Source organism: Neolamprologus brichardi, chromosome 9, assembly GCF_056152115.1.
Source record: "Neolamprologus brichardi isolate AB-2024 chromosome 9, ASM5615211v1, whole genome shotgun sequence".
Classification (NCBI taxonomy): Eukaryota; Metazoa; Chordata; class Actinopteri; order Cichliformes; family Cichlidae; genus Neolamprologus; species Neolamprologus brichardi.
Genome location: NC_142112.1, coordinates 16,005,118 through 16,022,006, shown reverse-complemented (window position 1 = coordinate 16,022,006; position 16,889 = coordinate 16,005,118). Strand labels below are relative to the sequence as shown.

At 39.9% G+C, this 16,889-nt stretch overlaps 1 protein-coding gene across 4 annotated transcripts in view; it reads left to right on the top strand.

Moving 5' to 3' along the window:
* ntng1a (netrin g1a) overlaps positions 1-16,889 on the top strand; it is a 118,569-nt gene that overhangs the window by 53,374 nt on the left and 48,306 nt on the right. For all 4 annotated transcript variants that reach the window (XM_006806329.3, XM_087846001.1, XM_006806328.3 and 1 more), the window contains exon 3: positions 2,366-3,009. In XM_006806329.3, the coding sequence (XP_006806392.1) occupies positions 2,366-3,009 (644 nt within the window). The remainder of the gene's footprint in view (positions 1-2,365; positions 3,010-16,889) is intronic.

The window sequence follows — 16,889 nt, the reverse complement described above, 5'->3', positions numbered from 1 at the left end:
CTGATGTGAAAATTATATGTCATGTGTGCATTTTTTTTTTTTGAATGAAGTGATTCAACTGCCCACAAGATTTTGATGAATCTTTTAAAGAAAATGAAAAATAAAGTCAGACAAATATGAAGGCCAAAGGAAACTGAAAAGAAATTCACTTTTTTAGGAGATATTTCTTTTATCATATCATTTTGTTATCTTTACATAAACTCTTATATGTTAAAAACAGAACAAGATCATTTTCCCCACATATCACTACAGACTGAAGAATAATTTTTCATGGCCCAGCTTATCATTAGCTTATCCAGGCATGGCTGCCATATATAATCAGGGTTAAAGTGGGATATGGCAGGGAGAATCCTAAGATCTGCTATAGCCATGTGGTGGTGCAGCACAGGGAAAAGAATCACATAGAAAATAAAAATGCAAATTTGCATAGTGAACTCCAAGTAGATTTGTTTTCTTTGCATACAGGATGTGATCAGCTGACCTTGGATGCTGCTGCTCTAAAGTCTCCTGCTTCTTGTAGATTTAATTGAATTAACTGACATATATAAGCAGCTCAATCAGATTCAACTTAAATGTCTGCTGCTTTCAATATAACCTAACATTGGCCATGAACACCACAGCCTGCTGTGCACCAGTCCAACCCAGCATTGTAAACCTTACACAGTACTGCAAACGAATTTAGCCTCCATCAAGGAGTACTAAAAGACCCTTCAATTTATCTTTCAAGTTTTTTCAGAATGTAAAAAAATATAACTTCTGCAAAACATCATAGACGCTGTCTGACTTATCAAATGTCACTGTGCTGTTTTTATCTTTGAAAATAATCTCTTTTTCCTCTCCTATCCTCTCTCACTGACGTCTTTCTCCATCTCTTAGACTAAACTGATCACACATTATTGTTTTGCTTTCTCCCGGGGAAATACAGTGTTTGCAGACACACTGTGGTCCAGACTGCACAGAAACATTTTGTGTTTAGAAGTATTTGTTGAGTTGTTTGAAAAATTTATAGTTACCTGCCAATTTAAATGTTTCTCAGATATGCTTGCTGATCTAGTGTTAGCCAAAGCCCTCAGCTAAAGGACAAAGTTCCACAAGTACAACTTTATTGGCATGAAATCATGAAATCACAGTGACAAAAAAAAAACAAAAACAAAAAAAAACACGGGATGTCATACTTAGTACTATGTACAGTACTATGCAAGTATCTCCTTGACATCAACTGGAAACAATGCCAGACAGCAGCACTCAAAAAATGAACTCTCTTTACAGTACTATGTATTAAGCTAAGTTAGCTAGCTTAATGAAATTTTGTTACCAATTAATCAAAGGTGCTGTTCTGGATAATTCTGGTCCACATTAACCAACCCAGTATCACAACATACTGTGTACAGATGTGTATAGACACACCAGTCCACCGTGTTCATTTCACTTGTCCATTTGCTTGTCCAAAATTTGAAATGTACACCTATGCAGAAGTTGCATTACCGGCAGAAGGAGATAATATATTTAAAGCCAAGAAGCTGAAGTGCAGAAAATGTATGAAGTACATTGCAGGGTCCTTAATTGCTGGAAATGATTAAGCTAGGCAGGCTAGGCATAAATATATACATGTAATGTCTGTTTAAGTGCTTTCCTGTGATTATTTTCATGTTGGCTTGAATTAAAATATTTCCCTCTGCTGTTACTGCGCCTTACTGCAACTTCTGCAAGCGGGACATTTCACGTTTTGTAGAGGCAAAGTGTGATGGACACGGCGCAGCTGTTATACACTTTGCATGATATCGGGTTGCTTTAACCCCTGATAAGCATGCTTCAGGGACTTAAATCCTTATTTGAGGAAAATAGTCTAGAATCCTTGCTTTAGTTTTTGTTTTTGCCCATAATGTCATAAAAGGGATGTGTTTTTTTAATGTTTAAATATTTGTGTGGGCCATAGTAAGGGTTCAGTGAGAAAAATAGTAGTTACTTGATGCACCTAATTATTTACACAAGCTTCACAATTTGGTTTGCCAAGTGATCAAATTTTAGTGGCCATCTCTTTGTTCCACCTGGCAATAGGTTGTTGGCAGACTCTTAAATGATAAATGTGCAACACAAATCAGTGTGTCTTTGACTGCTTCTAATTGTATGCCCACTACTGAGACAACCTCACTCTTTTCCTGCTTGCCTTTCATACATAGCTCATGTCTTCAAAAATCGCCAAATATCTTGGTGTTGCATGACATTTACAATTCAACTATTATATAAAGTTTTCTGAATAATCAACCCTGACAATGGCCTGATTTGTTCTTGTTAGTTGTTGTTGTGAGCAACATTTTTATTGCTTTCTCTTCTGCTCTTTGTTTCCTCTGTTCCCCCTATGTAGGAAAACCCTTACATGTGTAACAATGAATGTGACGCCACCACTGAAGAGCTCGCCCACCCTCCAGGGCTGATGTTCGACACTGAGGGCCGCAACCCCACAACCTTCTGGCAGTCCACCTCCTGGAAGAAGTACCCAAAACCCCTACTGGTCAACATCACTCTATCTTGGAACAAAACCATTGAGCTGACTGAAGACATTGTCCTCACCTTTGAGTCAGGCCGGCCCGAACAGATGGTCCTAGAAAAATCACTAGATTATGGACGAACCTGGCAGCCCTACCAGTTCTACGCCACTGATTGCTTGGACGCCTTCACCATGGAGCCCAAGACGGTGCAAGACCTAACTCAGCATACCCTGCTGGACATTATCTGCACCGAGGACTACTCACGAGGGTACGTGTGGAAGAACGACAAAACTGTACGCTTTGAGATCAAGGACCGATTTGCACTGTTTGCTGGACCCCGGCTCCACAACATGGCCTCACTTTACGGCCAGCTAGACACGACCAAGAAGCTGAGGGACTTCTTTACCATTACTGATCTGAGAATCCGCCTGCTCCGACCTGCCACAGGAGCGACGATGGTGGATGAGAACAACCTGTCCAGATACTTCTATGCCATTTCTGACATCAAAGTTCAGGGCAGGTAAGACATAAAATAATCTGTACAAATACTGTTTGATGGACTCAAGGCTGGATTACCAAAAACGAAAATGGGGTTACAACCCATGAGCCTCAGACTGCAAGGGACTTTAAAAAAGCTAGGTCCAGTGTTTGTCTTAACTTTGATAAGTGAGTCAGTTCAAATTTTCATATAAATTGGCAGTGAATCAGTTGCACGATCTGATATCGTCGTGTTGGTGTTGTTCCCAGATCATCATACTAAATGTTGTTCCAGGATCAACATTGCAAGTGACCAATCAGAATGTTGTGACGTCATACTTTTGCGACTTTGGGAAAAAACGCCGTAAAACAAAAAACTGTACTTAAGCTGCAAGAAACCGCCTCTGTCCGCCGATCAACGGACCCTGACCCTGACTCTTTAATAAACGGTAAGCAGAATTGATATTGTCCTTGCAACATTGGAATTTCATAAATGCACGAATGGCTTGGCGCGCCAAAGAATAACGTCACAACAATGTGATTGGTCACTTGCAATGTTGAACCTGGAACAACATTTTCATGATGATCTGGGAACAACACCAACACGACGATATCAGATCATCCGAATCAGTTATCGGCCAGCAGGGGCGTAACAAAAAAGGTGCCCATATAGGTTAATCTAACAATGAGTTGACTCATTCTTTGTAAGGATCCTTTTAGAATCGACTGTTTCATTTTTTTCTATATTTTCTATATTCATTATTACAACTACAGTGCAGCTGCCAAGAAGTGAAGAAAATGTGTTGACTGTTGTCCATTCTTTCCAATTAGGCAGTGGATCTATAATGTTGTGCAGAGTTCATCAGTTGTCAGCATGTCTTAATTAACCAAGCAGCTTAGAGTTTGCTGAAGCACTCTACTTTAGACAAGAATTCACTCAGCTGTCTTTTAGCCCACGGAGCACATCAGATGTAGCATTTCAGCCATCAGGTCACTGTACGCTGTAATTAGTGTTTGATTTACAAAGTCTCTGGAGGGTCATATAACATCAAAACAAGACTCCGCTGTAGTGTTAACGCAAAGGTTAACGAAAGCTTCCCCCGCTTCGTGACGCTATACTACAAGAGTCATTGAGGCGTCGACTTAAGTGGATCTGTTTTACACCGTGTAGTTTTTCAATTTAACAGACGTGAATGCGGTAGTGTGGGTGGAGGAATGAAGATTTAATTACTCATGTTTTGCTCTTCACATGTGAGAGACTCAGCTGTACAGAAGCACAGTGTGCAGAACGTCACAACAATTCGAGGAAATATGTGGAAGTGTTGAAGTCGGGCTGGCACACAGCAGTGCGTGTGTTGCAGCTTTTCTCAGCCTCAAGACAGACTTGGAAAGAAGACTAGAAATATAAACATCAGCAGTGTCCTGTTCAGTCTCATCAAATAATTGTTTGAGCCAGTGTAGTTGTTGGGGAAAAGTAAATCGAAAGTTCTGAATACGAGCATTAACACTTGATAGGAATTTAGAAATGACGTCATTCTCATCATACTCATGGCATTGCATGTTTGCGTGGCTCTGATAGTATTCACGTTATATTGCCGAATGCCTTATGATTCTCTCATTTGTTGATTTGCTTAATATGCTATTGAAATTGCCTGCAAATATACTATGGATCGCTCTAATGCACAGTAAATGGGCAGGTACCCTTCAGCACAAAGGCTATGATAATGAATGCTTTTCTCAGAAATTGAATTTTTGACTTTTCTCGTGATTGAGAAGGTCATTCAGCAAAAATAACTGGAGGGAATTTACTAACACAAAAGAGTTGGACGTGGCATCCATTTAACACACGGTGAAATGAAGAGGGCTGTCATAAGAACAGATTATTTATTCTATCTGACTAATCATGACCGAACTCATACATCGCTATGGGGCTGTATATTTGAGCAATGGCATTGCGGCACCGTCGGGCCGTGGTCGTTTACCAGCCTGCTGCTTTTAGAGTGACGCTCGACTAAGAAAGATTCCCCACTGTTTACCAAAGGTAACACACAGTTCAGCCATAATGAGATACACTCTACACAGAGAGGCTTCACTCTGCTCCCCCCCCACCCCCCCACCCCCCCCCCACCACCACCACCCCCACCACCCCCATGGCGAATCACTGCTCAGCTCCTTTCTCCATGCGTCGTATACTAGACATAAGCTCCTTAACCCCCAGAATACAGTTCTGTGAGACGCGCCAGGAAAGTTTTTGCTGGGGCAGTGAGGTTGAATCTGGCATATTTTACTGTGCTGGACTCATCTACCATCCGCCTGGATCAGAAGCAGGAGTGGGTGTGGAGGAAAATACAGTAGGAGAGTTTGCAGATTTTCTGCCCTTGCCACAACAGTGCGAGAAACAAAGGAAGGAACCTAAGCTCTTTGCCAAAGTAGGTCAACCTAAAAATGAGAGAAGAAGCGCAGTTTTGCAGAAGTAGTATCTTTAACATATAGCTAAAGTTGGTACAGGGAAGCCAGGAGTGTCATGCATGACCATTCTATTATAGCTGATTACAAGAAAGAAGCAGACCAAAGGCACAAGGGACCGAAAAATCAATGCTGAGAATTTCAAATCAAACCAAGCATGAAGCTGCGAGATGGATGTGAACAATGCATTTTGGCTGGTGACTTAAATGAATTTGACACCCTCCCTGTTTCATTGTATCAGCTAAGCTAAATGGATGTATGCAGAGAGACACTGTGGTGGGTTAGGGGGAATTTTCTAATTATCTACTGTATGACTTTGGAGTAATTGCTCAAACACCCTGCCCCCCTCCTTTTTTTTACACGCTTTACAGTAACTACAGCCGTAGCCAGAGAGACAGTTTCACCAACTGTCTCCCTCTCTTCACTCGATCTCCCCTTCCTTTTCCTTCCTCCTGCTTCTGATCAATATGGTGTAATTAAAGCTGGAGAAGATTCAGGCTACTAAAAGATCTCTTTCTGGCTATCGGTTTTTCTGTTTCAGGCCTGTATACATCAAACAGTTTTATATATATTTGTGTGTGTGTGCCAATCACATACCCACAAAAGCACTTCCCACTATCAAACCAAGAAAAATACAGCTAATAGGAAGAACTGTAGGTGGGATTTCTGGCACTTCTCTTTTTAATCACCGTCACGGTTTTTAATTGCCAAAATCTACCAGGACAATCCTTTTAGGCCAGAGATTTAAATAACCTCCCAATCTGGCAACAGATTGTTACAAACCTTTTTCCCACTGTCAGTGCATAAAATATCATTTAAGAACCATCATGAACTACATTTCCAGCCTGTTTCCACCCTGCTTGTGTTAAGCAAATGATTTGATAAGTGAAGAGAAAGTTTGTTTAACAATTTATCCCTCTACCTGGAAGTTGTGATTCAATTTCCAGAGCATATATGTGCAGAAATGGAAATATCATGGATCATTGGATTTTTTACATTTTTAATATATTTGTTTTTACTTTTTAAACCATTTAACATATGACCCTAAACTATGAATTACCTAACATTCATTTGCATTGTACACTTATTGATGAATATGTTCAGTTGAAATAAGGACAAAAGGATTTTGACAAAATCTTCCAAAGTGCTTTTTTTAACAGTGGAACCTTGAATTTTTAAACATATTAGTTTAGTTTTCTTTACAAATCATTCATTATTCAGAATTAATTAAGAAAAAACAAAAAAGTGGGGTCAATATTATTAGCTTACTGAAAATCTGACATTTTTCATTGACCCATAGCACAAACCACTCCTGTGCAATGACCTGCTTTAACTTGTTCAAAGCTTGTAAAATCACACCAAAAGTGAGGTTTATCTTCTAATTTACACACTATAAAAATGGGTTAGGCTTTGAGTTGTCACTTAAGAAGGGATCAAGCTAAAAACTAAAGAAATCAGTTTTGATGCTCATAAAGCAGGACATGGATATATACATTTATTACAGCTTTTCAAGTGTCACAGTGTCATCAACAGGACTGAAGTATTATCAAGAATTATAAAGAGAGCCCCGCCGTCCAGAACAAATCTGACAGTGGTAGAAAGCAAAATACTTTGAAAATAAATTAGTGAGAGGTGTGTCTAATGACCACAGAACAACTGCCAAGACACGAATGAATGGCTTATCCAAGTCTAGAACTGTAGTCTCAAAGATGACAGTCCTAGAAGTCTGCACAGGAATGGACTGCCGGGCTGTGGAACAAGAAAAACTCCACTTCTGCAGAAGACATGACTTCAGGCCACAGTGAGGTATGGTGAGGGAAGTGCATCCTTAGAACAGATGAGACAAAACTAAAACTCTTTAGCCACAGAGATGCTGTTTGGAGAAACAAGGGAGAGGCATACAACCCAGAGAACACCGCCTCGACAGTAAAACATGGTGGTGGGAGTATTGGGCTTCAGTGCGTCTGGAACTGGGAATCTCGTCAAGATGGAAGGAATCACCAAAGGAAGAAGGATATGGGAAGATATTAAAAGTAAACCTCACGCAGTCAGTAACAAAACTGGATCCAGGTCGTCCTGAGTCTCCCAACACTACAGCGAACCAAACCTGGTGAAGAACTACCTCCAAAAGACCAAACATGACTGACCTGCACGGAGCCCTCACTTAAATCACAATGAAATTCTGTGAAGTGAACTGAGGACCAGGATTTCACGCCAGAAGATCATCAAATCTGAAAGACCTTGAGAGATTCACCTGGGAAGAATTGGGTGGGATAGCTCAGGGGACGGACCAATAATTTTGACAACCAACATTTGGTTTCGGTGTCCAAAATTAAACATCCATCCATTCTCTTCCACTTATCCTTGTCAGGGTCGCGGGGGGCCTATAGCCTATCCCAGCTGTCTTAGGGCGAGAGGCAGAGTACACCCTGGACAGGTCGCCAGTCTGCCGCAGGGCTAATACATAGAGACAGACAGCCATTCAAACTCACATTCACACCTATGGGCAATTTAGAGTAACCAATTACCCTATCCCCACTAACTGCATGTCTTTGGACTGTGGGGGGAAGCCGGAGTAGAACCTTCTCTCTCTTCTCTCTTCAAAATTAAACAGCATTTGGGAAATAGTTAGATTTTACTGCAGTGAGTCATTCAATTTAAATAAATCACTACAACGAGCAAACTGATAGCCGTGCGGTACTGTTGATGAACAAACCACATGACCACATCAAATACATGCTGCAGTTTGAAATTCACCTGCCGTCTTACACTGTCACCGTGTAATAAAGGTAACAAGTAAACAATCAGTGAATAAGTAAGTGAGTATGCTAATTTACATGGTGCTATTCAAAACAAATACTGCATAAACTAAGTCTACTGAAGATATTTTTGATAAAGATTATTTCTTGTGATGCAATGATCCAACTTTTAGCTTCAACACAATATTGATATTATTGTTTTGGGTATCTGCCGACATTAATTACAGATCCAAACTTTGTAAAGTAACAGCACAGTCTCATTTCAGCTCTGTGTATGAGTCATTAGGCTAATGTATACTGTGTCCTTTACACTTGTGCTATTTTCTCATTTCATTTACCTGGGTTAAAAAAAATAGGTTGTTCATTCTTAAGTTTACATTAATAAGCAAAAAATACACTCCACTCCAAATAAAGAACATTTGGATTATAATCATTTCTGATCTTATATTAAATCATATCTGAAAATTGTTTTTTTTTTAAACAAAACTGGCATGAAATTGATCTGTAGCAATCGTATTACTGTGCCCATTCTCACTGCCCACAGAATATAATCACGTCATCATGCCTTCACAATTTAGTCTTCATTCCCACCCACCCAAAGGAATACGTGTGTGTTTTTGGCATTGTGTGTGTTTGATGAATTGCTTTGAAACCACTGTATGCATTGCTGCACGTTTTGCAATAATTGTACATCACTTAGAGTGAGTTGTCGCTGCTATAGCGCTGTCATTACTGTATTATCTTTTTGGCTCAAATCCACAATACTACAAAAAAATGGCAATGAAAGGAAAGCTTTTCATCTGTGGAATGCAGAAACACACCATCTGTAAGGGATTAAACACTTCATCTCTCCTACAGACCATAGGTCACACTATTGCTGCATTATAATTGCAGTATAGTTCAGTCCGTGTGTGCTATGGATACAGCTGTTCCAACTACAGATCAGCAATTTGGTGAGTGATGGCTCCATCGAAACTCCCCTGAGGCAGGAATAAACAAGAAGTCGATCTGCTTTTTTTTTTTCGCCCTCTCTCTCGCTCTTTCTCCCTCCACAGTGCTTGGCTTGCTCTTAGGCCTGCCTGTAGTCGACAGATAATCTATTTGTGCTAATTTCATGTTTCTTACTGCCCACTTCCCCCTTGAATAAGTCATTTCACTTGTCTACCCTCTTTAGTCTCTCTCTGCCTCTTTTCCTCACTCTCTGCCGCCATGAGCATCTATTTACATCTAGCTGTGCTTTGCATTTCATCCATTTCTTTTTACCAGCATTCTACATTAGTCACTGTGTGGGAGAATGCCATGTTTGTAGGACAGGCCAAGAGACTGGACCAGATAACTTTGCACCATCTGTTAAAAAACCACACCACATGTTAGTTTGATGGCTGCAATCAAGTGACCCAACGGCCTTTTGTTGGTTGAGAACGATGTGTTAAGTGAGCCATTTCAAGAGGTAATGAGGCTGTAAGACAAAATATCTAGTGTACGAGTATGTCTCTGTCCATGACGGTGGAGGGAGACTCATCAAAGAGAGACAAAGGAAGTATGATGTGGCTGTCACTCAAAGACCAGAGCTGAGAAAAAAGTGTAATCATAGACCCAATTCAGTTACATTTACGAGATACTGTGGCGTCTAAATTTAAATTATTTCCACATATAGGCCCATCTCATTCATTCCAAGCTGATGATTATTTTTATTTTCAGCTACTCTGCAGCATATTAATGCAGAATTTGACTCTTGCAGCAGCTTGGCTCAGTTTAACTGTTTCATATACAGTGTTGTACTCACAAGATACATTTGAGGTGTTTCAATTTAATCTGAAAAAAAACAAGCAGAATAAAGCAAACAAAGAAGAAGAGTTTTTGAAAGAAGTCTAATTTTTATTGTTAAATACACAAAAGTAAATAAATACCACACAAAAAACACATTCAGAAGAAAATTGACACATCTCAGGTTCATCAATTTATTGGAACCATGTTAACAACAAACATGTCCTATTGACCTTCATCAAGGCATGAGAGAAAAACATGTTTTATCAGAAAAAAAACTTTAATAGTAGAACTGTTGGGGGCACTTTGAAAGAAAGATTTAACAAAGTAAGCATTAACCCTTTAAGACCTACCATAGAACCAAGTCCGCCAGAGCTTATATTATATTTTTACATGCTGTGGAGCCATTTTTGGGAGCATTTCAAGTTGCTATACATCAATACAACCATTATAGCCCAGATTTTAATAATATGTATGAATTAAGTGCATAGTAATTACATAAATTGCAAAAAAGTGCAATAAACTACAAAGAAATTGAAAATCGTTTTTGTTTTTTTAACATATATTTCTAGTTAGAGAAATTTAAGAGGCTTATCCCTCAAAACTGTAAATACAAAAAAGTTGCACAAAATAGTTTCCCACCACAGGAAATTTATTTTAAGTGTCTTCATAGTTTTATTTTTGAAATACACCAATTTTTATATACTGCAGGAAAAACGAAAATAAATATTATAATGCAAATTTGCAAAAAAGCAGCATATGCATCAAAATAAACTATTTCCAGCAGTGCAATGTGAGTCCTAAGCATCCCAGAAATGACACAGAAAGTCAAACATAACTTTTAAAAACACCAGTATAGGCTCATGAGGCCTTGATGGTAAAAAACTACATTTCCGCGAAAATGACGTCACTTCCGGTTTCGGGCAGGTCATGGCGGACATGCGATAGTTCGTGCTGATGGACGTAGGAAGTGTTATGAACAGCTGATCGGATCGGCAAAGCCTGTTTCTGGAATATTATGTTTTTGTTGCTGCAAGTGCTTTTTATGCAGTTTTTGCAAAGCTATATGTGGAAGGAAACTGTGACTGAGGACAAGCTGATGGCATAAGATGTAAGTACAACTCCTCCGGTTTCATATGCAAAAAAAATTATTGCGCTAGCTCACGTGGTTGCAGAGCTACCGGGATTTAAAAATAGTTATGCAAAACAGAGCGTACCCGCTCCGATCGGTTTTAAAGGGTTAAAGATGAGGCATTAGTGGTTTTATTAGTCTTACAAATAACTTAGATATTTTCATTGTCCATTGTAAGGGTAAAATATATTTTAAAATACACTAATAAACAATCGGTAGAACGATACAAGAAAGCACAACACATTGTAATAATTTAATTATTGTAGAAGACCTGCAGTCTCTCTCATCCACCGTCCACACTGCCCTGTCTCAGTCTCCAGCCCTTCAACTCCTCTGCTCCTCAGGCCTGAAATACTGTTAAATCTGGCTTCTCTGCTCCGGATTTCACTCTTTATTTGTTCATATTAGAACTCCACCACACTCTGGACTCTGTGTTCAGTTCAGCTACACTTCCTGTGCCAACAACACAGCCAGCAACACGCCAGTTCTCCACACCTTCCATCACACACTGACCCACCCTGACCCACAACATCCATCCATGACCCACTCAGCCCTGCAGTAATTATTCATTTTTTATCTAACTGCAGTCCCCTATATATTCATCTACCAATCGCATATCCCTAGCTGTGGCACACTACATAATAAAAATGTGTATAACAGATACACGTTGCTAGGAAACCAAGCATGCCACAGATTTTTTTATCCCACGCACTGGAGAATTCCTTATATGATGAATAAACACATTATAGGAAAGGTTCAATAGAATTCAGTTAAATTAGGTTTGATTTATCAAGCAATATATCACAACAACAGTCACCTCAATGTGCTTTATATGTAAGTTAGAAACCGTACAATAATATGGAGAAAACTCCAACAATCAAATGACCTTTGAGCAAGCATTTGGGGACAGTGGGAAGGAAAAAACTCCCTTTTACCAGGAAGAAACCTCTGACAAAACCAGATCCAACTGGCTGAGGGGGAAGGGAGGAGACAGCACAAAAAACAGAGTTAACAGAGTTAAGGGGTCAAAATAATCTGAAAATTAACTAGTAAAATATTGACCTACTGACCCCAGGTTTTCAGATGAACTCATACCTCTTCTCAATAGTTCATAGTCACCACTCTGGAGACATTTTTTTTTTTTGGCCCAGCTTTAGCCTGCTTTAAATGGCTCTACAGTACAATGAGTTTACTTCTGGTGTGAGGACTGAGATCCACTTCATAGCTTAAAGGAAAATAGATATTGACATCTTGTTTGACAGCCGTGAGGAAATGCTATGCTTTTGATGGGCCTTCATTTATCTCAGAAAGCCTCTTTCGTTCACATTATTATCTAGCATCTGTGTTCCCTCAGCTAGCTACCACACAGCCGCCGTTGCCTCTTTATGTCTCTCGCTTCCTCCGTCCATCAACACCAAATCACCTGTTGCTCCAGACTTCATGTCTTAGCCATTTCTTTACCTCCGTGTCTTTGATCCCCTTTAGTTCATCTCTAGCTGACACCCTCCCAGTTTGAGATTGCCAGGTTGAGGAGCTCAAAAGAAATTTTTATCAGTTGGAGCAGAAACTTTACTGCGCTGGAAGAATCTGCTTCAGAAGGCTGTAAGAGCTTTGAAAATTGTGCATACTCGATGTAAGGTTGTTTGGACAAGAGCATCTGAGTCTTTGGTGCCAACCTGCAGCTGCAGAGAGGTGGAGGCAAGCAGGCGAACGCTGACATACGCCTGCACAAACTAAATCCTGGTATGATTTATTAGCGCCACCTGTCCCCGTAAAGTATTTAAAAACTCAACAGAGTCCTCGTCTTCTTCTCTTGCAGCTCATGCTGTGACATCTCCATTTTTTAAACCTCTTGTTAACGTCAGTAATGAAAGCAATACTACTTGAGTGGAGCATTTAGTATTGACGGTCCAGTAACTAACATGTACCAGTCTGAAGCCAGCTGTCGTGGGTGTGTTCCCCTGTGAGCACTATTAATATAGAAAGTTACCTCCCATCCAATTAATCTGATATTCCCAAATGCAAAAACCTGCCCAAACACTACACATATGAACCGTGAAGGTAAAACAGAGAAGAGAAAGAGCAAGTTTGAAGGATTCGGCAGTGCACAGGCCACAGGAAGAAAACATATCGCGGTAACAACAGCAGAGCATAGTGCATCGTATTTAGAGGCCACAGCTGTGTGAAGTCATCTGTATACAGCTAGTGGCAAAGTGTCGCCACATCTGTGTTCTCTGTGACAGTGGACAAAAATGGAGATTATTCTTGGATGGTGAGACCAAAGTGTTGCGAGCAGTAATGTACCCCGTCAATCAAGGCTGCCTTAATTAACTGCTATAAAAGGCACTTGGTACATTTTTAATTTTTATTCTTTTTTATTTTAACTTATCTTCAGTTTTTTTAAGGAATTCATTCCTGGTTGATTTGTTGACACCTGTAGTTACGGTTAGTGAGAGCGAGGATGGATGATTACTGCAAGTCACAGAACTCTGGAGGCGACAAAGGAAGCTGCTGCCTTTATAATAAAGACGTCAGTTACAATGTAACAAGTGTAACAATGTAACAGTTACAAGGTAACTGTAATTATTTAAAAATACATTTTTCTAATGAGAGTAATGTCATGTTATCTGAACTGTAGCGCAGCATTTAATGAAACACCTTGTCTCTACCAAAGCAGTCATTTTTCCCATGAATAAAACATTTAGCATTACATGCTCATTCCATTCATATTCACCTATTTAAGACATTTAGGATGTGACCTAAAACCACTGAAACCCCCAATTCTGAGATAACAGGTATCAAAACAGTGGTTATTAACTTCCTGTGAACCCGGGCTTTCTGCTGCAGGATCACTGCACACTTACACAAAAGGGGGGATTTGATATCTTTTGAGTCTTTTCTTTCAGCACAAAATGATTCAACTGACCACCGAATCTTGAGAGTCTGCCTTCAAAAGGAGAAAAATAAATACCCTGACTCATATTCACAGATTTATTTCAGTGCATTTCTAACATGACAGGCGCACACAGCCCTGTATCCTTGTCCTGATATGTTAAAGGTTAGACACAATGTTCAGCTCTGACACTGTCCTACAGACTAACAAAGGAGGCGTGGGAATCGCTTTAGGTTGTCACCAGATCAAAGTGGAATTAATTTTATTGATTGACGAGGTATTCAAGTGATAAATAGCAGAGAAATGTAGCTGATCAATTTTCTAATCTTGGTCCATGTAGCTGCAATACCAGCAGTGTGAAAAAAAAGTATTAAACGCAGATTAGAAATAAGCAAGATGACATTTTTACATTTCTTACACAATCAGCTGAATGCAAATTCCAGTGACAATGCACTACATGCATTTTATGCTGTTGTAATTTTAGAGCTGAGGTACAGCTTAATAAGTTACCTATACAAACATAGATATGTTTATATAGATTTAGTTCATACAAATTTGATGTTAATACAAATAAAGATGACAGGGAAGTGAAAAGACGACTCTTCCATCCAACTTAAAAAGTACAAAGTAAAAATAAGGGGGCACCTTTATAACACTGTGCACTCTTAGACTCAGTATATCTCACTAAAGCTCATGATACACCCCTCAGGAGAGGACAGACTGAGGGTTAGACTGCAGACCAATGTCAAAGCACACAGGGAGGAAAAACTCAACAACAACACAGATCACCAGATTTACTGTTTCAGTAACAAAGAGATCAAATCACGAATACAGTCCTCAAATGAAACACTAGATTTAAAAAGAGGATCAACACTGGCACAGGCTCCACACACTCTGATAAACACACCGAGCAGTAAGGTTTTACATTATGCAGGCACCAAGTGTTTGAGCTGTCCACCCAGGGACCAATGGTGAGTATGAAGGCCATATCCATATAATTTTCATACTCATCAAACCATTCAGTGCCCTGAGGACAGGGCCTTTGTTGTCCTCCAAAAAGGTGATCTTTCTAATGATTTACAGCTGTCATTCCTTTAAACCATGCTAGTAAGATGCCCCACCCTGAATACCACCATATCACCTTACTGAAGCGGTTACTGGTTTTCTTTCTAATTTTTTTTTGCTGGATCCCTTAGTCCAGAAAAATCACATCAGTTACAAAGACCTTGAAAAGTGAACACTTTTGGGGTTAAAAGCGGCATTCAGGCAAAATTTGAAAACACTTTAATACAGTTTTGTTTGTGAATGAAAGGAGGGTGGTATGGGGAAGCCTAGAGCTCACATGTTGAGACAGGACACGGGAGAACAATGGGAATACAGCAAAGGTAAGCACAGCATAGCTTAAACAATCTGAGGCGAGACTGAACAAAAGTCACAGTTTGGCCAATGGGGCGGAAAATAGAGTGTAGAGTTGTGATATATGTACTGCAGGAGCCTGACTGGTAGATGAGTCACAGGTGTGCAGGTGAGTCGGGAGCAGGAGAGAAACGGGGAGCCGTGAGAGAGCGGACAAACGGGCGACCGAGAAGAAACACAGTGAAAGGTAAAACCGCAGAAACGCTGGGGCATCAGGAGCAAAGGTGGGACCACAACATTTCCACGTGTAAAGTGTCTTTTACCAAGTACAGCTTCTTTTCACTCCCTTTCAAACCTCCTCTGTCTTCTCCCTTCGGTGCCTACCACTTGCACATACAAATAACTGGATGAAAGAAAGGATGGATTTTGACTGCTTAGTCTCTGTTTGCTGAATAGCCCCTTTCCAAAGACAATCCAGCTTAAACCTATTGTACTGGACTTTCATAAGACCCCTTTTTTATTTTATTTTTTTAATAACACAAACAGCAAAGTGTTTGCCTTCTGTTGTTCCCCATCTGAAGTTGTTGCAGCTTAAGCAGAATTTAAAAAGAGGGCAGCCTATAGAAATCTCTGTAGGCGTAGTGTGTGTGAGGAGAGTCAGTCAGGTGAAAGTGCAATCTTTGCTTTTGAGATAGTGCTTTCAAATTATTGCTGATGTTTGAAGCGGATTGCTATAATGAAAAAATCTTTCCCGGGTCAGCTGGTAGTGACATACATAAAATACACAAGCATAAAATGTAATTCAGGTTTTAAACAAACTACAAAGGACATCATGGGGAGTGCATTACTTTTGCAAAACAGTTTCTTATGATAATTATATTTAATTTTAATCAAGTCAGCTTTTAGCTTATTTAACTTCCACAGTGGTCAGAATTAGAACATATGCACAATGACCACTTCATTAGGTACACGTGTCCGACCACTCATTAATACGTATTTCTTACCAGCCAATCACATGGCAGCAAGTCAGTTCATTTAGTCATGTAGACATGATCAGTGCAACCTCTGCTCATTTCAGTCAGCATGGACCAAAAGCTCTCATTGTTTCCAGGACCTTGTTCAATCTACTGTTTGCCATGAAGCAAAAGGGGTCCAACCCCTTTTAGCATGGTGTACTTAATGAAGTGTCCCGTGATTGTATATCAACATATTCTCTTTCTTACTAAAAACAGCTGATGCTCATATTTACTATATGCATACCAAAACAAATTGTAGAAACAACGGCTTTAATAGCAGAGCATAGTTCTGTCCAACTACAGGATGAAGTACACTCAAAGCTTCTTGCACAAAAAAATCAAGAGCTAAGCCACCGTTTCACTGACACTGAACCCACAGAAGGTGCACGAGCCAATCCGTTCTTTTTATCACAGGCCAGAGAAATCAACCAAGCCCACAGATATGAGGAGCAAAGCGACAAGTGACATGAAAGATTTTATCAGCAGAACAGAGGACAGGAGGCACCTCGCCTCGACAAATCCTTTTCTCGTTCT